This window comes from Periplaneta americana, chromosome 4 (assembly GCF_040183065.1).
Source record: "Periplaneta americana isolate PAMFEO1 chromosome 4, P.americana_PAMFEO1_priV1, whole genome shotgun sequence".
NCBI classification, from domain to species: Eukaryota; Metazoa; Arthropoda; class Insecta; order Blattodea; family Blattidae; genus Periplaneta; species Periplaneta americana.
Window position 1 is genome coordinate 101,309,383 of NC_091120.1, and position 19,772 is coordinate 101,329,154.

At 35.7% G+C, this 19,772-nt stretch overlaps 1 protein-coding gene across 3 annotated transcripts in view; it reads right to left on the reverse strand.

The window, feature by feature from the left end:
* Positions 1–19,772, reverse strand: part of LOC138698095 (ankyrin repeat and death domain-containing protein 1A-like) — a 1,102,342-nt gene that overhangs the window by 15,184 nt on the left and 1,067,386 nt on the right. For all 3 annotated transcript variants that reach the window (XR_011331695.1, XM_069823807.1, XM_069823808.1), the window contains one exon: positions 13,904–14,144. Coding sequence is in view for 2 of the 3 variants with exons in the window: in XM_069823807.1 (XP_069679908.1) it covers positions 13,904–14,144 (241 nt within the window). In the remaining variant the exon portion in view is untranslated. The remainder of the gene's footprint in view (positions 1–13,903; positions 14,145–19,772) is intronic.

Below are 19,772 nucleotides of genomic sequence, written 5' to 3' on the forward strand. Positions count from 1 at the left end.
GGTAAAATTCGAAAACCATTTCTCATCACATATATTGCAGTCTAACTTCCTAATTAATTTAATTCTAACTCCTAATTTAAAAATTGTTTACACACACTAAAATATCATAGCATTTGCTATTACTACCCACTACTGGATTAATCTTGCACAGGATAGGGACCGATGGTGGCGGGCTTATGTGAAGGCGGCAATGAACCTATGGGTTCCTTAAAAGCCATTTGTAAATAACAGGTTAATCACAGGCCTATTAGATATTTATTTCACCGCTGCAAGTTGTGCAAGAAAAATCGCACATTTGTACTAATCATGTATTGTGACTGCTGTTTGCTTTAGTAAAAATCATAACACTTCAACGTCAATATATTTTTAAAAAAGAAAGGGATAAGTTAGGCCTACTTACAAATGATTAAATTATGAAGTCAGGGAAATGGAAGATAATACAGTACCTTAATTCATTGGCATAATAATAATAATAATAATAATAATAATAATAATAATAATTATTATTATTATATGTAATAATAATGATAACAATAAATGAATACGTGAAAAGGGTAGACTACAGTATTCATGTAAAATGTATTAAGTTTCTTTCATTATTTCCGAAAAGGTACGGTGTATGAATTGAACGACAGGAAGGTAGTACCTTAGTTTATAATATGTAATATCTTTTAATATAAAAAATGACAGCCTTTTATTGTAATATAATTGAGACGTAGAAGTTTGGAAATTACGTCTATTGTCATAAAATATTGTACGAAGTATTTAATAAGCAATGGTGAGTCCTTTAAATGTCCCAAATGTCAATGTCATTTAAGTGTTCTGCTATGAATATTTAGTACAGAACAGCGCTCCGAGCGGCGGAATTGGCATTACGAGGGAACCACTTCAGACCTGTATTTCAAGCGCTATGCGCCAGCTTGTATAATCTCGTAAGCAACGGTAGCGATACAGCGCTGAACGATCAATAAAATCTATTTAAAAAAATCTTTAACAGTATTAAACCTAAGTTGAGCGAACAGTTTGTAGTTATAATTCCCACGCAGAAGACTAACGGAATAATCCCAACTTAATATTATTCGTGTTGTAAAACGAACTGACATGTGACAGTGTTGTCCATCAAGTTTCTATCAGCTTAAGGAATTTAATGGTACTGTACTTGATGTATCTCTAGATTGAGGTAAGTTACATTCACTGCTATACATCATGACTTTAAAGGTAACAAAAATTTGCGACAATATGTGCATGTATACACATGTAGGTTGGTCGCCGCCTTGAAGCTAAATTCTATGTTCCTGCATAGACGTCATTTTGATACTGGACTGTACTGTACTGCACTGTACTGTGCTGCAGTGCTACATATAAGAAAAGAAAACTCTATGAATCGGAGAATACAATGCGGCAACTTTCATTTTCCTAACAGTTTTTAAGTCACAACTGTTCCTAATCAGGAAAAGGCCTTGTGTTCACCCTACACATATTTTGTATATACACAGAAGTCGTAACTCAAAATCACCCATTTCTGACTTATGCCATTTTTTACAGCGAACTATTATTTTCTAAAATATATGTCTCTCAAAATATTGTGGTTCACGTCCGAAAATATGTTACTGCGAAATTTTATCTGTATAATCACGTTGCAAATGTAGTATGTTATGGGTTGTGGAAATAACAATCTCTTAATTTCTAAAATACCGTCAAGCCTATACGACGCTACGGCGTGGGATAGATAAAATTATACTGACTGAATGATATAAGAAGGGATAAACAACTTTCCTGGTTTGGACTTGTCTAAAGAATTATCAGCTGCTTGTCTATGCGGATGACGTGAATATGTTAGGAGAAAATCCACAAACGATTAGGGAAAACACGGGAATTTTACTTGAAGCAAGTAAAGAGATAGGCTTGGAAGTAAATCCCGAAAAGACAAAGTATATGATTATGTCTCGTGACGAGAATATTGTACGAAATGGAAATATAAAAATTGGAAATTTATCTTTTGAAGAGGTGGAGAAGTTCAAATATCTTAGACCAACAGTAACAAATATAATTGATACTCGGGAGGAAATTAAACACAGAATAAATATGGGAAATGCCTGTTATTATTCGGTTGAGAAGCTTTTACCATCCAGTTTGCTGTCAAAAAATCTGAAAGTTAGAATTTATAAAACAGTTATATCACCGGTTGTTCTTTATGGTTGTGAAAAACTTGAACTCTCACTTTGAGAGAGGAACATAGGTTAAGGGTGTTTGAGAATAAGATGCTTAGGAAAATATTTGAGGTTAAGAGGGATGAAGTTACAGGAGAATGGAGAAAGTTCCACAACATAGAACTGCACGCATTGTATGCTTCACCTGACATAATTAGGAACATTAAATCCAGACGATTGAGATGGACAGGGCATGTAGCACGTATGGGCGAATCCAGAAATGCATATAGAGTGTAAGTTGGGAGGCCTGTGGGAAAAAGACCTTTAGGGAGGCCGAGACGTAGATGGGAAGATAATATTAAAATGGATTTGAGGGAGGTAGGATATGATGATAGAGAATGGATTAATCTTGCTCAGGATAGGGACCAATGGCGGGCTTATGTGAGGGCGGCAATGAACCTCCGGGTTCCTTAAAAGCCAGTAAGTAAGTAAGTAAGTAAGTAAGTAAGTAAGTAAGTAAGAAATAATAATGATGGTTACAATAGAGATGTTTACCATGAAATGATTGTAGTCATAAGAATGAAACCACAAAAGAACGCTTAAAAATATTCGTCCTGGAACAATATTAAAATCTTTAAAGCATTGCTTCATGGTTCTGAATGTTGGTCCGTAACAAAAGACCAACCACTAGAATTTGAAATAGAATAAGTCCGATTTCTATGATGGACCGAAGAAGTGACTTCATTCGACATAAATTAAAAATCTTCAATATAAGCGAAAAAATTAATGTCACGGAAATGAATATTTTTCTCATTATATTTCACAATTCAGTTCTTTTGTCGAGTCATGAATTATTACAGTTCATGTTTATTTTTTAACTATTGTTATATAAAAACACACTCCTAAGTGGAATTATATAATATGCACGCAAAGAAAAAGATGAAATTCCCTTCCCTGAATTTTATATCAGATGATACGCAACATTAAGATATTATATGGATCGTATGTGGAGACTAAGAAAAAGACAGAAAATAGAGACAATTGGAGAATGCTGGGTTTCCAGTGAAAGATCAGTTCTTGGGCAGAAAACAATAAATGAATGAAATAATATAGAGGGAGATTCAATGTAAAAAAGTAGAATCTGCCGTCGACCTTCAGCTGTCCGTTTTGTCACTACTCGTCCCATATAGGCTACCAAGAGGTTTACCGAACCTGTCCGCATGAACTTCTTATATTATAGTCTTACTGTACTGGCAGCTGGAACAGGTCTCTCTGGAAACTTTTCCCGAAATTTGCGTCTTGTCGCCGCACAAGAGTTTCGTTTCTGTAAGTATGTACTATATAGATAAGTACGTTCACGTAATGAACAAGTCATTACGTCAGTAGGCCTAGCCTACGTGGAGCACTTTAAACTTAACAACCTTCATCGCCAACTTCTCACAACACAAACAACTGAGCGAAACTCAGTGTCCTCATTGCTTGTGCTCCGAGAATGCGGACGAACTGTTCCCGGTGACATGCCATCTCTTGGCGAGGAAAGGCTCCTGCAAAACCCGAGCGTCCCCAACTAACCTCACTGTATTTGTCCATTATACGTCTACTAACAATTTGAATTAAGAATAACATAAATAATAATTTATTTATTTAAAATGTAATTCACATAATTCAACTGGGGTGATCTTGTAAAATTCAATCTTGTAGCTTAATTTTCTTCATTTCTAAGTTTGTTTGTTTCCTGATTATTTTATTGTGTTATTTTTTACAATTTCTATAGGCCTATTGTTATTTATATTATCGTGACCTTTTGTTCCCGATTTTTTAATTTTTATTTCTGTGTGTTATGGTTTTTCTGAAAGTGATTTTGTTAGAAATAATTATTAGTGGAGCCTTTTTTCGAGATGCTCATTATGGTATAGGTGATGTTTGAATTTTTTCTACAATGAACAAAAATTTGATTTACTAGTTTTATATTTTTATTTACTTAATTTTTAGAACTTAAATATTTTAAATTTTATTTCATTATACACAAATGTTTTTGAGATGGTCATGGTTGTATATATGGCATTCTAATATTTAAAATTGAAGAATTAACTGAAATGATTTTCAATTTATGTTATAGTCATTGCTTGTAAATGTGTTTTCCACTATTTCAAAACTATGTAGCATTGAGGAATTTGTCTTGAAATGGAAGGGAGGCAAATTAAAATTTACTATATATGTAACCTCATAATGTCACCAGTAACATATTTGAAGTTAATTAATTTTGGTATACGTTTTCAGCAAAATGGAACAGGATTTTTGAACCACTCTGTATTTAAAAAAAAATAGGATGATTATTTTAAAATTAACCTTTAGAAGCCGGAAGACTTATGACAATATTGCACGCAAATATCTAACTCTTAACCTGCATAATCGGGTAAATTCGTTTTGGGTTCGTTAGCCGAGCAGTTTAAGGCGCACAAGGTATGTTCGGCCAGCATATCGTGCCTAAGATCGCAGGTTCGCGTCACGGCCACTGCAGTCAATTGAGCCTATGCTAAAGGATGGGGAGGGCCCATGTGAAGCAATCGGTGTAATGGTACGCATGGAAGCTGACGGGGTTTCAGTTGACTGCAGTTGAATTGATTTTGCTTCTTTTTAGGAAGAAAGAAAAAACATTATAAAAATTATTGTTTTAATCGAGTGCAATGTCCTTAATGTTACATAAAATTAAAGAATATCAACGTATTTTATATATAACATACAATTTATAACATATTATATCACGTCATGACCATAATACTAGCTGGCCACTATAATGGACGCACTGTTCCTAAAGATTAAATATAAACGTTTGAGATGGGCAGTGCATGTAGCACGTATGGGCGAATACAGAAATGTATGTAGAGTGTTAGTTGGGAGGCCGGAAGGAAGAAAACCTTTGGGGAGGCCGAGACATAGATGGAAGGATAATATTAAAATGGATTTGAGGGAGGTGGAGTAAGATTGTAGAAACTGGATTAATCTTGCTCAGGATAGGGACCGATCTTATGTGAGGGCAGCAATGAACCTCCGGGTTCCTTAAAAGCCATAAGTAAGGATGATTATTTTATATTTTTATATATTTTTTATAAGTCTATAGTCAATAACACAAAAATTGTTTATATTTCAAATGCGTAACAAAGATCGGTATATCATTTTGATGGGAGTAATTTTATTACTTCTCTTGGTACCAGTAAGTTGTGAGAAACCTTGCTAGCAGGAGGGTTAACAAATAAATGAAATAACGGATAAAAAATTAAATTAATTAATATTAAAGGAATATACCAAAATTGAATAATAAATGAAGAATGTTAGTAGGCCTACTTACGAATTAAAATATATATTGCTCAAAGTGATCCTACGCGGGACTCAATTTTGAGTGCACCCGAATGTCATTAACACATTCGTCCATATTTCTTTGTTGACAACAGCATGTTTTTTTATTATACACAGATCAAGTAGTTCTGCATTTATGAATACATTTATAAGTGTACGATTGTGAAGGAACTCGTGTTTCTCATTATTCTCGTGTAAAAAGTCTTGTAACTTTTATTTGTCACTAAATGTTTCACAATAACATTTCTCTGTGCTACAGCGAAAGTCATTTCACTTTCTTTAACTGCCAAACACTAACACACAAATAACGACATGTTGAACACAACACGTAACCAATAGGTTCGCACTCCATCGTACTGGGCTGTTAATGCTGGCGGTATTCTCCGTCACATTTTCTCCGCAACATTCATGACGTTGTGTGCTCGGCTGGGAACTCCACCGCTCGTTGGATCTCACGGTATAATTAATTTGGACAAATTTTCATGAGTAGCTATATAGCTATACGTTATAACGATTTCTAATATTTTTTCTGTTAACGAAAATAGACATTTTTAAAGTTACACGAATGTTAAAATTGGTCTACCATGCGTAAAAATAGGTATGACTAAAGATGCTAATATTATAACAATGAGATACTACTTTTCATTAATGGCTTCCTGTGTTTCCTACGGACGTGTGGGAATTTCTGTAACATTGAAAAAAATATTCGTAGCGAAGAGTAGTAGTAGAAGGCCTAACTCTACACATACAAGATGTTTCAAAAGAGATGGTAAAAAATTTAGGGATGAGAAGTAAAAACGAAAAGAAGCAAAAAAGTTCCAGTAAACATGAGTCCGCAAATTAACCGTTTATGAGATAATGTCTTTTTCTTCTTCTTTTATTATATATATATATTTTTTAATGCTGGTTGGGGCCGCCAGTGAACTGAGCGCCTGGATACAGTAAAGCGACAATACTGATGCTTCGTATGTATGCCGCACTCTCCTCATCCCATTTCCTTCTAAGTGTGAGACGATATCTTAACAGAAGATATGCAGCGTATTCCGAATCTCACCGGACCGATGGACAATGACGTCACGCTGCAGCGAAATAGGAACAAAACTGCTGGAAGGTTCGATGGCTATCATGGCGGCTGTACAAGTTGTTGTCTGTGCTACGCTAGTAAGATTTTGAGAAATTTCCGTACTGTCATCTCGTTCAAAGAAAAGAGAGCATAAACAATTTATTTCTTGAACCAGTAGTAATAACTGGTCCGTTGACATGTTCTCTCATAAACCATTAACATATTGTTTTTACGTTGTGCTCATTACAAACAATACAGCAGAACCAAAGCAGAACACACCGCCATGACACAACAGTGCACGATATCATTCGTCTGCTAATTCCCGCCCTATACAAGAACCAATCAGATTCACTGATTGCGGCTGATGGAGACTGCCACCACCTGTGCAAGCTGATGGAACTGGTGCGATACCGGTGGAGAATCAATGGCGTCATCGTTAAAATTCGGAACACCGTGATGCCATCGGATTGCTCAGGGCTGAGATTCGGAATACGCTCATGGTGAACGGTGGATAGGTAGAGGAGGACTTTCTACCTAGATCACCGGATTTAAAACGTTTGGAGTTTTGTGTGTGGGGTTATGCAAAAAGCCTAGTTTACATAACAGACATCACCATTCCTAAAGAATTGCAGCATCGGATTGTAGATGTCTTCCTGCAAATGAAGAATGATCCAGGATTGCTCGAGCGCATTCTTGGGTCTTTGCGGAGAATACTAGACATGCATTCAAGTCCAGGGTTAGCATTTTGAATACCTGCTGTAAAATTCTTGAGTTAAAATGTTCATTATGTACTGTATCTTGTTTATTCATAAACTTTACTGTTATTTTGTGTATGTTCAATCACATTTCTACAGTTCTGAAGCCAACATTATGAATTTTAATTTCTTGTGATTGATAAATTAAATCAAATTGTCACTGCTTTTATTGGAATTAATACTTACTATTCAGCGAACACCAAACAGCACAAAATGGGATTATCTCGTAAACGATTAATTTACGGACCCATGTTTACTGGATTCTTGCTTCTATTCGTTTTTAATTCTCATCCCTAAATTTTTGACTACCACTTTTGAAACATAATTATCCGAAACATAGGATCCTGGATCATAGTGAGCAAGCGCATTTCAATTCTGTCTTCATCTGGTGGGGGAAAAATCTAAAAGGAAATCTTTAGAATAGAGTTAGAGTTCATCGCCAATTCAGTGTTTTTTCGTTTCAAATATATACCGACTATTTTTTTTACAAAAATATCTTTTTTTATGTACGTCATTTCCCGATAAATTGACTTACAGTTACTGAATTAGTAAAAAAAAATGTGCCTATAATTCAGGAGAGCTCTCTGTACACTGACAGCATGTCCAAATCAACTTTTTCCTTATCAGGAACGCTGAAGAGTGTATTTCTGCTAAAATCTGGAAATATATTTTTTTGCAATATCACATTACTTTCTTTAATGGAAAACTAAAAATCGTCTAATGTAGGCATAAGTTATGTCAACATTTAGCCTGTATGGAAGGCAGGGTTTAAGCTAGAAATTAAATAACTGTTGCAAAAATACACAAATAAAAATTATATTTGTGCAAAATGCTTGTGCAATATTATAAATAATTGTGCAGAAAGATAAAATTAATAAAGTATGCAGAAACAGAAGTTATGTAATTTGTTTCTTGGAGTTTCATTACTTTCAATTTGGCTTATCACACTCTAGATATACTTATGTAAGTAAATCATCAGTCGGGGGTATGTTTAGAATCAATTACTGCTGGATTTACATCACATCACATTTTATGGGCATTGAAATTATTTACTAGCAGGCCCTTCAAGATTTATTGTTAACAGTGTGCTAACTCTTTTTACTGAAAGGCGGTTTCTAATTCCAGTTTTTACAAGATTCATGTAACTAAATCCTCGCTCACAATTTACAGTATGCGATGGAATTATACTCGTATAAATCAATTAGAAGAAATTGTTCACTTAACTTAGCCTACATGAATTGCACCAACTCTTCGAAATCAATTCCTGAACCTCTATTCGTCGATGAATTTTCGAACATTGCCCATGCCATTAGCATTTCACTTAAATTCAGATTATTTCAAACACATCTCTGATTTTATTTTCTCCATTATCATCTTTGTTTATGAAGTCCAATGTGGTTGTCGCATTTTTGCACATTTACATTCGAAGTTTGTTACATTTTTAGAAGTCGAGTAGCAAAATGCGACAAAAGCGACCGTGGCTTAAACCCTGATTGGAAGGTAACTTGCAATTAAGTACAGTATAAGCAGGAACAGCGCTGGATGATCTAAAAAGCAATGATCGGACCGATCTTCCCATAAGTCCGGAACGACTCATTAAGCCTTAATCCATGTGGCTGAGATGAAGAATAAATTACTTGTGATAAGGACTCATCTGTGTAGATCTTTTAAACTGAATTGTCACATCACATTTTTGCGGAAATCAAACCTTAAAATTTCATTACATTTATGCGGTGGTGATTCAATTTACTGATCACGTGAACATTTAATTGACGGTGATGGATATTATTGGCTACATCCTCTGACAGTATACACCGTATACTGTATAGGGAATGATTAATTACTTGTACAATCTAATTAAATGCATTGAAACTGAGGGGCAATTCTGCGTGCCGTTTGTAATAAAATTGTGTGAATGACAGACTCTCATTCGCTGCATTTATATCGCTGTCGAGCAAGCTGGTTTTCGTACTCATACTACATGTTTAATCGGACGTAGAGGTATTTTGAACATTACATAACGCATATGGTGAGACTCCTGTAATATGGGTTCATTTTGATGTAGGGTCTTCAATTTTTATCTTCACAGGAACATCATAGTAACGTAAGAACTTTAATCCCTAGGGCGGCTTCGAAGACAAGGCCGTAACTTCGACGTAGGCTTACTTTTGAAACAGTTCGTGTTTGCAACTTGTGTTAGAGACTATGGGCGAAAGAAGAAATACGCATATAAGAACTGAGTAATTGTATGGGATAGAGGCAGACTATATTCTGTGCAGGAGAGGGTCTCGAAGGAGACCCAGTGAAGGGAAAATCCGAAAGAATGCTATTCGGTGGCCAACGTTTTAGGCCGAATGATCAAGTGACAACAAATTTCTAAAGAATAGATGTCATTTCAAAATAATGTAATTTTACCTATTTGGCAAATTACTTTTGTGTCACACTGTATTTAATAATCTCGAAAGAAAAACGAAATGTTCAGTAATTATAACTGCTGTCGTGATTACAACATTACCATTAGGTTCGAATTACATGGGTTTAAACCCGGGAGATGATGATAAAATTTAATAATATCTTCTAGACAGTAAGCATGGCAAGAGCTATTCAGAAAATCCTCTAAATTTGATAATTGCATATTATGTTATACCGTGTGACACAAAAGTCACTTGCCAAATGGGGAAAACAAATTTTGAAATGACAAATGTAGGACCATAACAGGCAATAAAAACTACAATAAGGGTCACGACAAGAACAACGATAGGGACCACAATAAAGATCACGACAAAGACTGCGGTAAGGAAAATGAAAAAAAAAATAACAAGGACCACGATAAGATCATTGACATGGATCACAAGTACCACAAGGATCACAGCAAGGTTTACGATGACGATCACGGCAAAGAACACAGTAAGGATTACGATAAGGAACATTATTGCGGGGCTTGTCGTAGTCTTTGTTGTCTTTGGCGTGGTTCTTATCGTGGTCCCTGTTGTTTTTGCAATTGTTATTTCAAAATAACGTAATTTTACCTATTTTGTAAGTGAACTTTTGTGTCACACTATATTTAATAATCTTGAAAGAAGAAGGAAGTGTTCAGTAATTATAACTGCTATCGTGATTACAATGATTGCCATGAGGCTCGAATTACATGGGTTTAAACACGGGAGATGGTGATAAAATTTAATAAGAACTTCTTCGGAAGGTAAGTACGGGTAAAATTAGATACGATGAAATGAAAGAGTTATTACAGTGAATGATGAAAGGTATCGGGAAATGATACAGACATTATTCAAAGACGCAGTTGCTCTAAGCGGAATGGGTTTGGTTTCAATACGACCTATACCACATTTGAGAAATTCTTTCCCTGGACGCTTAATTTCTCACTTTAGCGATACCGATTGGTGCAAAATTAGATTCATATCAGCATTAATAGTAGTTTCTTGAAGGAAAGGAAAAATGGTCTGAGAATTCATTCCCGCTAATGACACACGATACACCAACTTTCTCGTCAGAAATAGCGTCTGGTTTTTTCAGTGCAGCAGTAGCGGTAATTTTTGTGTATTTACGTAGTTGTAGAGATGGAACTAAGCTTCATCGGAGAAGAAAATATGACATTGCTCTATTTCTCCATCATGCACGTCAGTCGCTTTGTATGGAGTGTCGCATTGTATAGAGCAGAAACACGAACATTACGAAGAACTGAAAAGAAACGACTAGTAGCATTTGGAATGTAGATATGGAGAAGGATGGAGTGTGTGAAATTAACAGATAGAATAAGAAATGAAGCTGTATTGGAAAGAGTGGGTGAAGAAAGAATGATGCTGAAGCTGATCAGGAAGAGAAAAAGGAATTGGTTGTGTTATTAACTGAAAAGAAACTGCCTATTGAAGGATGCACTTTAAGGAATGGTGAACGGGAGGAGTTTGGAGCAAAAGAAAATATCAGATGATAGACGACATTAAGATATGGATCATATCCGGAAACTAAGAGGAAAGCAGAAAATAGGAAAGATTGGAGAATGCTGGGTTTGCAGTGAAAGAACTACCATTTGGCAGAATACTATGTATGTTTGCACGTTAGTCACAGGTCGATAACAAAACTTACGCCTTTTTCCAGTCGCTTGAGAAACTTCTTGCCCCAGCAACTAAAATTTACCCTAGTGCAAACCCTAGTAACGCCGCACTTCGATTATTGTGACGTTTTGTTAAGTGACCTAAGTTCTGAATTGTCAGTCAAGTTACAGCGAGCTCAGAATATGTGTGTCAGATACGTGTGCAACATCCGACGGTATGATCACATATCACCGTCCTTCGCAAGTCTCTCGTGGCTCCGACTTAAAGAACGTAGAACTTTACACTCTTTGTCTTTACTCTTTCGAATTCTGCACACTTCAACACCAAATTACCTTTCGTCTCGTTTCTCTTATCTATATTCTAACCACGACGTAAATACCAGATCACTTATCTGTGGCACGCTAAGTATACCTCTTCATAGAACATCTTGTTATTCATCATCTTTTACAATATCCACCTCGCGTCAATGGAATTCCTTGTCACAAAGTATTAGGGGCTGCAAGACAATAAACACCTTTAAGAACAGCTTAAAAGATAACCTTATTAGCATTTCACTCCAATCATACTGATTTAAACTATCACTGACTACATTGTTACTTTTTTCTTTAGACATCATGCTGATTGTGCTGTATTTTAATTGTCTCGTAATAATCTCTTTCTATTATCTAATATTATTTGAAATATATTAACATTCTATGTATTTTAGTTTAATTCTGCTACACAGTTTATTTCAGTGTTTAATTAATAGTTCATAGTATTTTGTTGTTTAATTTGTAAATAACTTTTGTATACATGTAACTCTCATCTCAATCAAATTGTTGGATTCTTTGTAAGTTCATGCATATGTATATACACTTTTTGCTGGTTGAGTGGAAGAGAAGGCCTTACGGCCTTAACTCTGCCAGCTAAAATAAATCATTATTATCATTATCATTATCATTGTAGCTCATGATAGGGCTACGTACAAAATTTTGTATGGTTTGATTTGCAATAACTTTATAGGACTATGCGTGGAAGAAGAAAACTTCTTGCTCGTTGGGCAAGACGCCTAATGGATTTTTTTGTGGGAATTTTACAGACGGTAGCCAACATTTCTTCCATCAAAATTGAGTTTTTCTGTTGTGTGCTTTATATATCTGTAAAAACTAAAGTCCGAGGGTTTAGCCCCGATTCTAGCCCGCAACGTGTAGCATTACGTTTGTTTACTGCTGCGCCGTGCATAAGGTACGTACAGTCAAGTTACAAAAACACTCGTGCACAGTAGGACCTAAAACTCCAGGTAATCCGGTCAGTCTGATATGATTTGTCCGTGAGCATGATTAATGTAGGCAATATAGCTACTGGTAATAAACAAAACAGTGTTACTGAACATATATGCAGTACATATGTATATGGGTTACAATCGTAGCAATTATATTATTCACATTTTTACATTAGTCTACATCTTCGATTATTTAAATATTTACATTATAGCCTATGCACTTCACACCATTGGATTTTTTTTCCAAATTGTTCAACTTATAGCTTCCCCCTATAGCGAGACTGTGACAATGTCCTATTTTTCACTATAATCAGCATTACAGTGAATTACAAATGTTTCGAAGGAAATATTTCTGAGCTTCTCACTCAGACAGCGTTTGCATCGCAGGACGCAATAGGAGCATAATATACCTTTCTGGAGTAAGGGATGTCTCTTTCACAGTTTCATTTTGGACAGTTTTCTTTATTAAACATTTATCCATTATCACTAGTGCTTACATAGCAATCACTGATCATTTAACAAGCAAATCTCCACGATGAAGATCATCATAAAAACAATTACTAAAACAGTTAATAAGAGTTACTTTTAAATTTCGTAACAAATTTAAGTGTTTGCGAAAAAAAATGTTGAACATTAATAATCATTTGTTTAATTAATGATATTAACAAAAATACAGTCGAATGAACTGTTAAAATTCTGAATAATTATTTCTGGTCGGTAGTATTTATGACCGTCACTGTTCGGTTGCTATAGTTGAAAGATTTGAACTTAACTAAAAAAAAAAAAGAGTGGATCATAGACAAAGACATGGAATCAACGTTGCGTCAAATGTGGGGATTGACCGAACTCAAATGCAGGAGGGAAGAAAGAGAAAGGGCATTGTGAGTTACGCTGTTAACCTGTTCATCATGACAGCTGGTCCTATCTATGGATTTGAAATAACAATTTTGGCTTATGTCCTAGTTCATCTTTCGAACAGTTTTTTTTTTCTAATGAGGAGTATCTCTTCGAATTATTTGGAGAGGCGAGAAATTTAATTTTATTGGTGGAGGGGGGCGATGCTCCTGGCTGTAGAAGTTGAGGGGCAAAAGTGTCTTGTCTCCCAAAGTCGACGCCTATATCCAATACTGTGTAAAGTGTTTAATGGGAAGTAGCGTATGTATAATTTAAATAGCATCTTACTATATGAGTATTGTCGTAATGGACTACAGAGTTTATAGACAATCTGGAAGTAAATTGCGTACCTGTGTACTGATGCTCAATAGCTTTGATCTGTTCTTCGGTGAAGGCCCAATGGTGTGCGAGGCGCTTCCACTCCCCCTGGGCCAACTGTTTGTAGGCCACTCGGAACAGAAGTTCCCGTAAGCGTTCATTGCCGTCGTGCTGCATCGTTCCTGCAGTCGACCCTCGTGATTCGCTGAGACGCCATTTCCGCCGCGCCGTGTTGAGCACATTCAGATTGTTTTCTGTTCCGTCCTCTTCTTCCTGCACAAGTCACACAGCGAATTAATCACAGAATGTGTTAGTTGTGTGCTATACACATCGAATAATGTCTTATTGTTTTATATACACATTCTTAATTTATGTTGAGAGCTCGTTCGTTACACATCCCTGAACAAATCACAGCCTCTAAAATTATTATTGTTCCCTCGGTCATATTTTATACTTTATTTCCAGGTTTTGCGTCAAAAACTTCTGCAAATACATCTGAAGGATCAATCGAGGGCTTGGAATTCTAAATATATCTATTGGTAAAACAGATAATTTGGTGGTGTAAAGTAAATTTTTTTATTCTTTCTCGAATACTCTTGTCTTGCCGAAAATCTACGGCACGGAAACTACAGCTCTAATTTTCTTAAGAACGAATCTATGCCAAGGACTTCATCGCTCCTTAAAGATTCATCGCCATCAACCGGTTTGAAACCACAAACTTGGGATACCGTGGCAAGGACGGAATTACTTACTGGAAAAATACGTAATTACTGTGCCGGTGAGATTTTGGGATAAAAATGAATTGGTGGAGCAAAAGAGACTTGCTCTACAAAGTCGTCTGTGATGATGGTTGGCTTCCCACTGCGCTCCTCGTCATGCACATTTTGGCGTCCTGCTGAAAATTGTCTACAGCAGCAACGTACCATCTGCTTGCTCGTGACGTTAGGCTCATACACCTAGCACAACTGACGATAAATTTCGATCGGCGCTATGCATTCAAAAACTTTGTCACTCATCACACTTCACACGTGGCGGAAGCTGGAATAGGAGCGTCCATCTTCAACCAATGCAACGCAGCTGCTGAGAGTACTCGGGAAGTTCCGCTAGCTCATGAGCCATGCCAGAACATTATTTTGTCTCGTACACGCAGTCGCTTCGCGCAAAATATGGTTTGCTAGCTGTGGGACGAGTGGGAAAGTTACTTTATGGACGCGCCTCGTGCATTCACCGAACAAACATATGTTCGCGAAAAATGCAAATGGTGTTTCAAAACAACATAACTTTATACGAAATTCAAAATGACTCTAATGATTGATCTGAAGGAAGAAAGAAATCAATTTCAATATTAAGTGATGCCATTTATAAAGAAGGACTTTCAGAAATTTCCAGATGTTGTTACAACTTAGGAGATGTATTTAATGAATTAAATATGTTTATTTTTAAAGAAATGGGCCTAAATTAAAAATAATAAACTGTCACTTAAAACATAGATATGCGAAGAAAAAAAACGAATAAACCTCTTCATTATTTTTTAAAGACAAGAATAAAGAAGGAAATGTTTAGAAGGAATATTTTTGTTGTAATACGTGTCGCAGCCGATGAAGCAGTGATTTTATTAAGTTGTTACAGTAGTTGGAATTTTGTAAAATATTAAAGTAATGCTAATGAAGTAATGAACGTGTTTTTGCTTGGATTTAAATACAATATGTATATTAAATAATTATATGCCTGTGTAATTTAATATCTATTCAGATATATATATATATATATATATATATATATATATTAATACAGAGTATTTTGTATATTGGGTGTTGCATCATGGTGATAACTTGACAATGGAGTACCGCTACTTACGAATGCTCAGTGTTGGTTATAATTAGGGTTCGTCAGCGGTAGCTGACCATTGACATTTCGAGTAACTGTTAGGTGTTGCATTGCGCCACACTATTGAATGTTGAAGGGATGTAACAACCAGTTCAAAATATTAGAACACCGTAACATTTCGAAAGGGTTTACTAACTGCCTCAGTAATTGTTACGACCATGTGTAATATTTGAGACATTTATTTGATTCAGTGACTCGAATCCAACAAAATATATAGTTATGATTGTATGTCTTTTTCGATATGTAGTAGTCACTTCGTGTGAAATCAAAATAAGATTTTCACAAAATAAAGTTTAACTGATTTTTCAGTTATTTTTTTAACGACACTGTATCAACTAGGTCCTAGATTATTTAGCGTTGATGGGTTTGGTGATAACGAGATCGTATTTGGTGACACGAGACCGAGAATTCGCCATAGATTACCTGACATTAGACTTACAGTTGGGGAAAATGTAGGAAAAAACTCAACTAGGTAACCAGCCCAAGTGGTAATTGAACCCTCGCCAGAACGCAACTCCGGATCGGCAGGCAAGCGCCTCAGTCGACTCAGCTACACCGGTGGCTAGTTTAAGTGGTAGTAGTAGATGTTTGGGACATTAAAACATTGTGTTTTTATTTAATGCAATGAATTGTAAAGGAATAACTACTTTTTCTTTTATTATATATCTACGTCAGTGCCATCTGTGTTCCTTTTCTTAGGTTTCAAACTTTTGTTTCCAGATCTAAATTATTTTGTTACTATGAAATGAAAAAAAAAACAACGTTACAAAACATTATACTTAATTTTAATAGTATACTTATAAATACAGTTTAATTTCTGCGTTATTGATTTCTAAAGAATATTTCCTCCAATTATCTTCCCATCCACTTCTACCATTCTTCTGACAGCGTAAGTCTTATAATATAAGTATAGTATTACCACAGTCTATATTGAAAGTGATTCTCACTTTAGTCTGTCGTAGGATTTGATTTCCTGCAAAATCTGTACCTTATAGGATTGGAAATTAAGGGTTCACGGAAAGAACAAGCTAAATCACTTTTTGTTTATTTTTGGTCTCTTCTGCTAGCTCATAAATTGAACTATGTTTCTAGTAAATCAGAATGGCAAAAAGCCTGCGATGTAACATGGTAACTTAAATTAAATGAGATTTAAACTAATTATGTCTTATCAGTGTATTAAAGTTAAAAAATGCTCCCCTGTAAAATGTAAGAAAAATAACTTAGTATGTTCTTTCCATGGACCCTTCAAATGTAATCGTTGATGAGAAATTTTGTGTACCATTGACCGTTTCATTCCAAGTTCTCTCGCTGCTTGTTTGATTGACTTCTTTGGACTTCTTTCAAATGATCTCCGCACATTTTCAATAGTTTCTTCCTGGCTACCAGAATTTCCGCTCCGTGTTCTTTCAACACAGTACCGTTGGCCAAAAATTACTATACCACTCCTTGATAGTCTTAAATGTCTTCGAGTCCTCACTATGCTCAAGACGGAAGTTTCTTTGCACTTGAATATCTGATCTTGTCTCTGCAGACCACAAAACAACATGCAGACGCTCGCTAAGAGTCGAAATTTTATAAATTATTCATTGTTGCAGCGTTAGTATGGCTCTGGATGTACGTACTACGAAATTGCTACATAAACTTTGAGTCTGCGATTATTTTCTGACCACAGTCACAGCTATACATCTTGAAATTAGATAAAAATTAACTTTCAAATGTTGAAGGTTCACGGTAGACACGCTGTAGGCTGTTTAACGACGATATCAACTGTGAGGTTTTCTAGTTTGATTAACGGTGTTTTGGTTAGATGAGTTCATGGATTCGCCCATGGAAATAATTCGACACTTGCTTTATAGTTGGGAGGAAAAAACTAAAACAACAAAAAAGAAGCAGATTATTAGTCGAAGTGGGATACGAATTCCTGCCCGAGTACGGGCTACGAGCACAAGTCGAGAATTTTTAATGTCATTACAGCAGAATTAAAATTGTGCGAATGTTTTAAAATTTAATATTGATGCAACTTATTTATCGGTTTATCTCTAAAAATGGAACCAGTAATACACAGTGTCCAGCTTAAAATACAAATAAAAGAAATTATTATAACTGAAAATGTATACGGCAAGTAGGAAGAAATCTACCGACGTTCGGTAGTGAACCTATTGAAGTTAATGTAACAAAGTTGTGGTTGCCATGGAGACATAACTAGATTGAAAAATAAACAAGCTGTGAATTCTGTTAAGCTACAACCATGTGGATACTTCAGGAGAAAATGTCATGTGTTCTTTATAACCAGAAACAAAGTCTGTTAAACATGTACAGCACCAGTTTCGTCGGAAGTTCAACCTTCAAAGATATCAGTTGAAAGACGATAATGAACTGAGCTACAAAGTTCAAGCAAACAAGAAGCATGTTGCAGAAAATCTATGCGAAATGTTTCTGAAGAAGACATTAAACGAATTCAAACCTCATTTACAAGAAGTTAAAAAAAGTCAGTTCGACAAAGCAAGTCTGCAACTTAAACTTTTTTGCAGTACTGTTTATAATGTTTTGCACAAAAGACTACCTCTGAGTGAATATAAACTTAAGTTTCACAGTAGATCACGGTCGAAGATAAGTTAAAAGCCTGACTTTTTTGAGTGAGTTTGGTAAAACTTGATGAAGACAACTGGTACTTAGATTATGTGTGTTTCTCTGACGAGGAAACTTCGTTTCTAGTAACCAAATATCACTCGAGATTTTCTCCTGACGCATCGTGTTCTGTAGCTTTATAGAATTATTAGAAATTTGTTTCATTTTTCAATCTAGTTATGACTACATGGCAATCACATCATTGTTACGTAAATTTCAAGACGTGTACCATCAAACGTCGGTAGATTTATTCCTGTTTGTTGTATACATTTTTTTAAGTTACAACACTTTATTTTATTGGTGTTTTAGGATGGGCACGATGTATTTTCCGACACGTTGAACAGATTCCATCTAAAATATAATTTAAATCTCCGTTATCTAAATTAATATCACACTTGAAACTCGTGAAAGTCTCGGATCTCGCATTATTTTTACATGCAGTTGTTGGAACGCACGTTGAACCCGCACAGTGCAATAATTGCATTGAGCGTGATAAATTGTATTCCGTGCTGGTTAGTGTTGGTGGCGCGTCGAGCAGAAATTGCAGCTCGCTGCACTTGCAAGGAAGTACGGATTGCACGTCGGTTATTGAACGCTTCGACTAATTTGAACAGTTAACGCGGTGCCAATTAAGGCCAGCGGCAAGCTGTGCGTGTTGCCTGTTGCTGAATACTGCAAGTCGACGCAGAAACTGAAGGATCAAAGATGGATGCGAAACCGATTCTCACTCATCTGAACTTGACCGTTGCCTGCTAAGAGTTCTTTTCTGTTCTATGACTGTTCTATCTGTATTTCATGGATTTTGTCTTTAGTCTGATTGTACCACAATCTTGCTATTGTATTATCAAAAAAGATGCAGGAACACTTCAACATTGATTTAACGCTAAGAAAATGAAGTCCTTTATTAATTTAGTTTGTGCCATTCGTTCAAATTTGGCTGGTCGAAGAATTATCTTAAAATATGTTGTCGCATTGAAACTTTTATGCCACCATAATGAAATTCTTATACCACAAAAACTTGGGCAGAGTTACAGTCGCATGTTCTTCTAATTCCGTGTAGCGCATGCCTTGTTGGAAGTTTAGCGTTGTGTTGAATTCATGTCACGGCATTTCACCATGTGTCCGTATACGGGTTTTCTATAATCACCGCAGACGTACGAAAGGATTCTTAGTAGATATAATTAAAAATTGTGTGTATAGAATTTCGAGTTTCACATTACTGTATTGTTGTATTTAGATAGCTTGGCCGGTAATAACATTTTGCACAGTAAACCAGTCAAGTCCATTTGATACTGGCAGCAAAAAAGGGGTGTATGGGCTAGTTACTGTGCAGCTCCTGTAGAGTTCACTTCTTACCTTCGTGCAAGTGCGTACTATTGCAAAAAC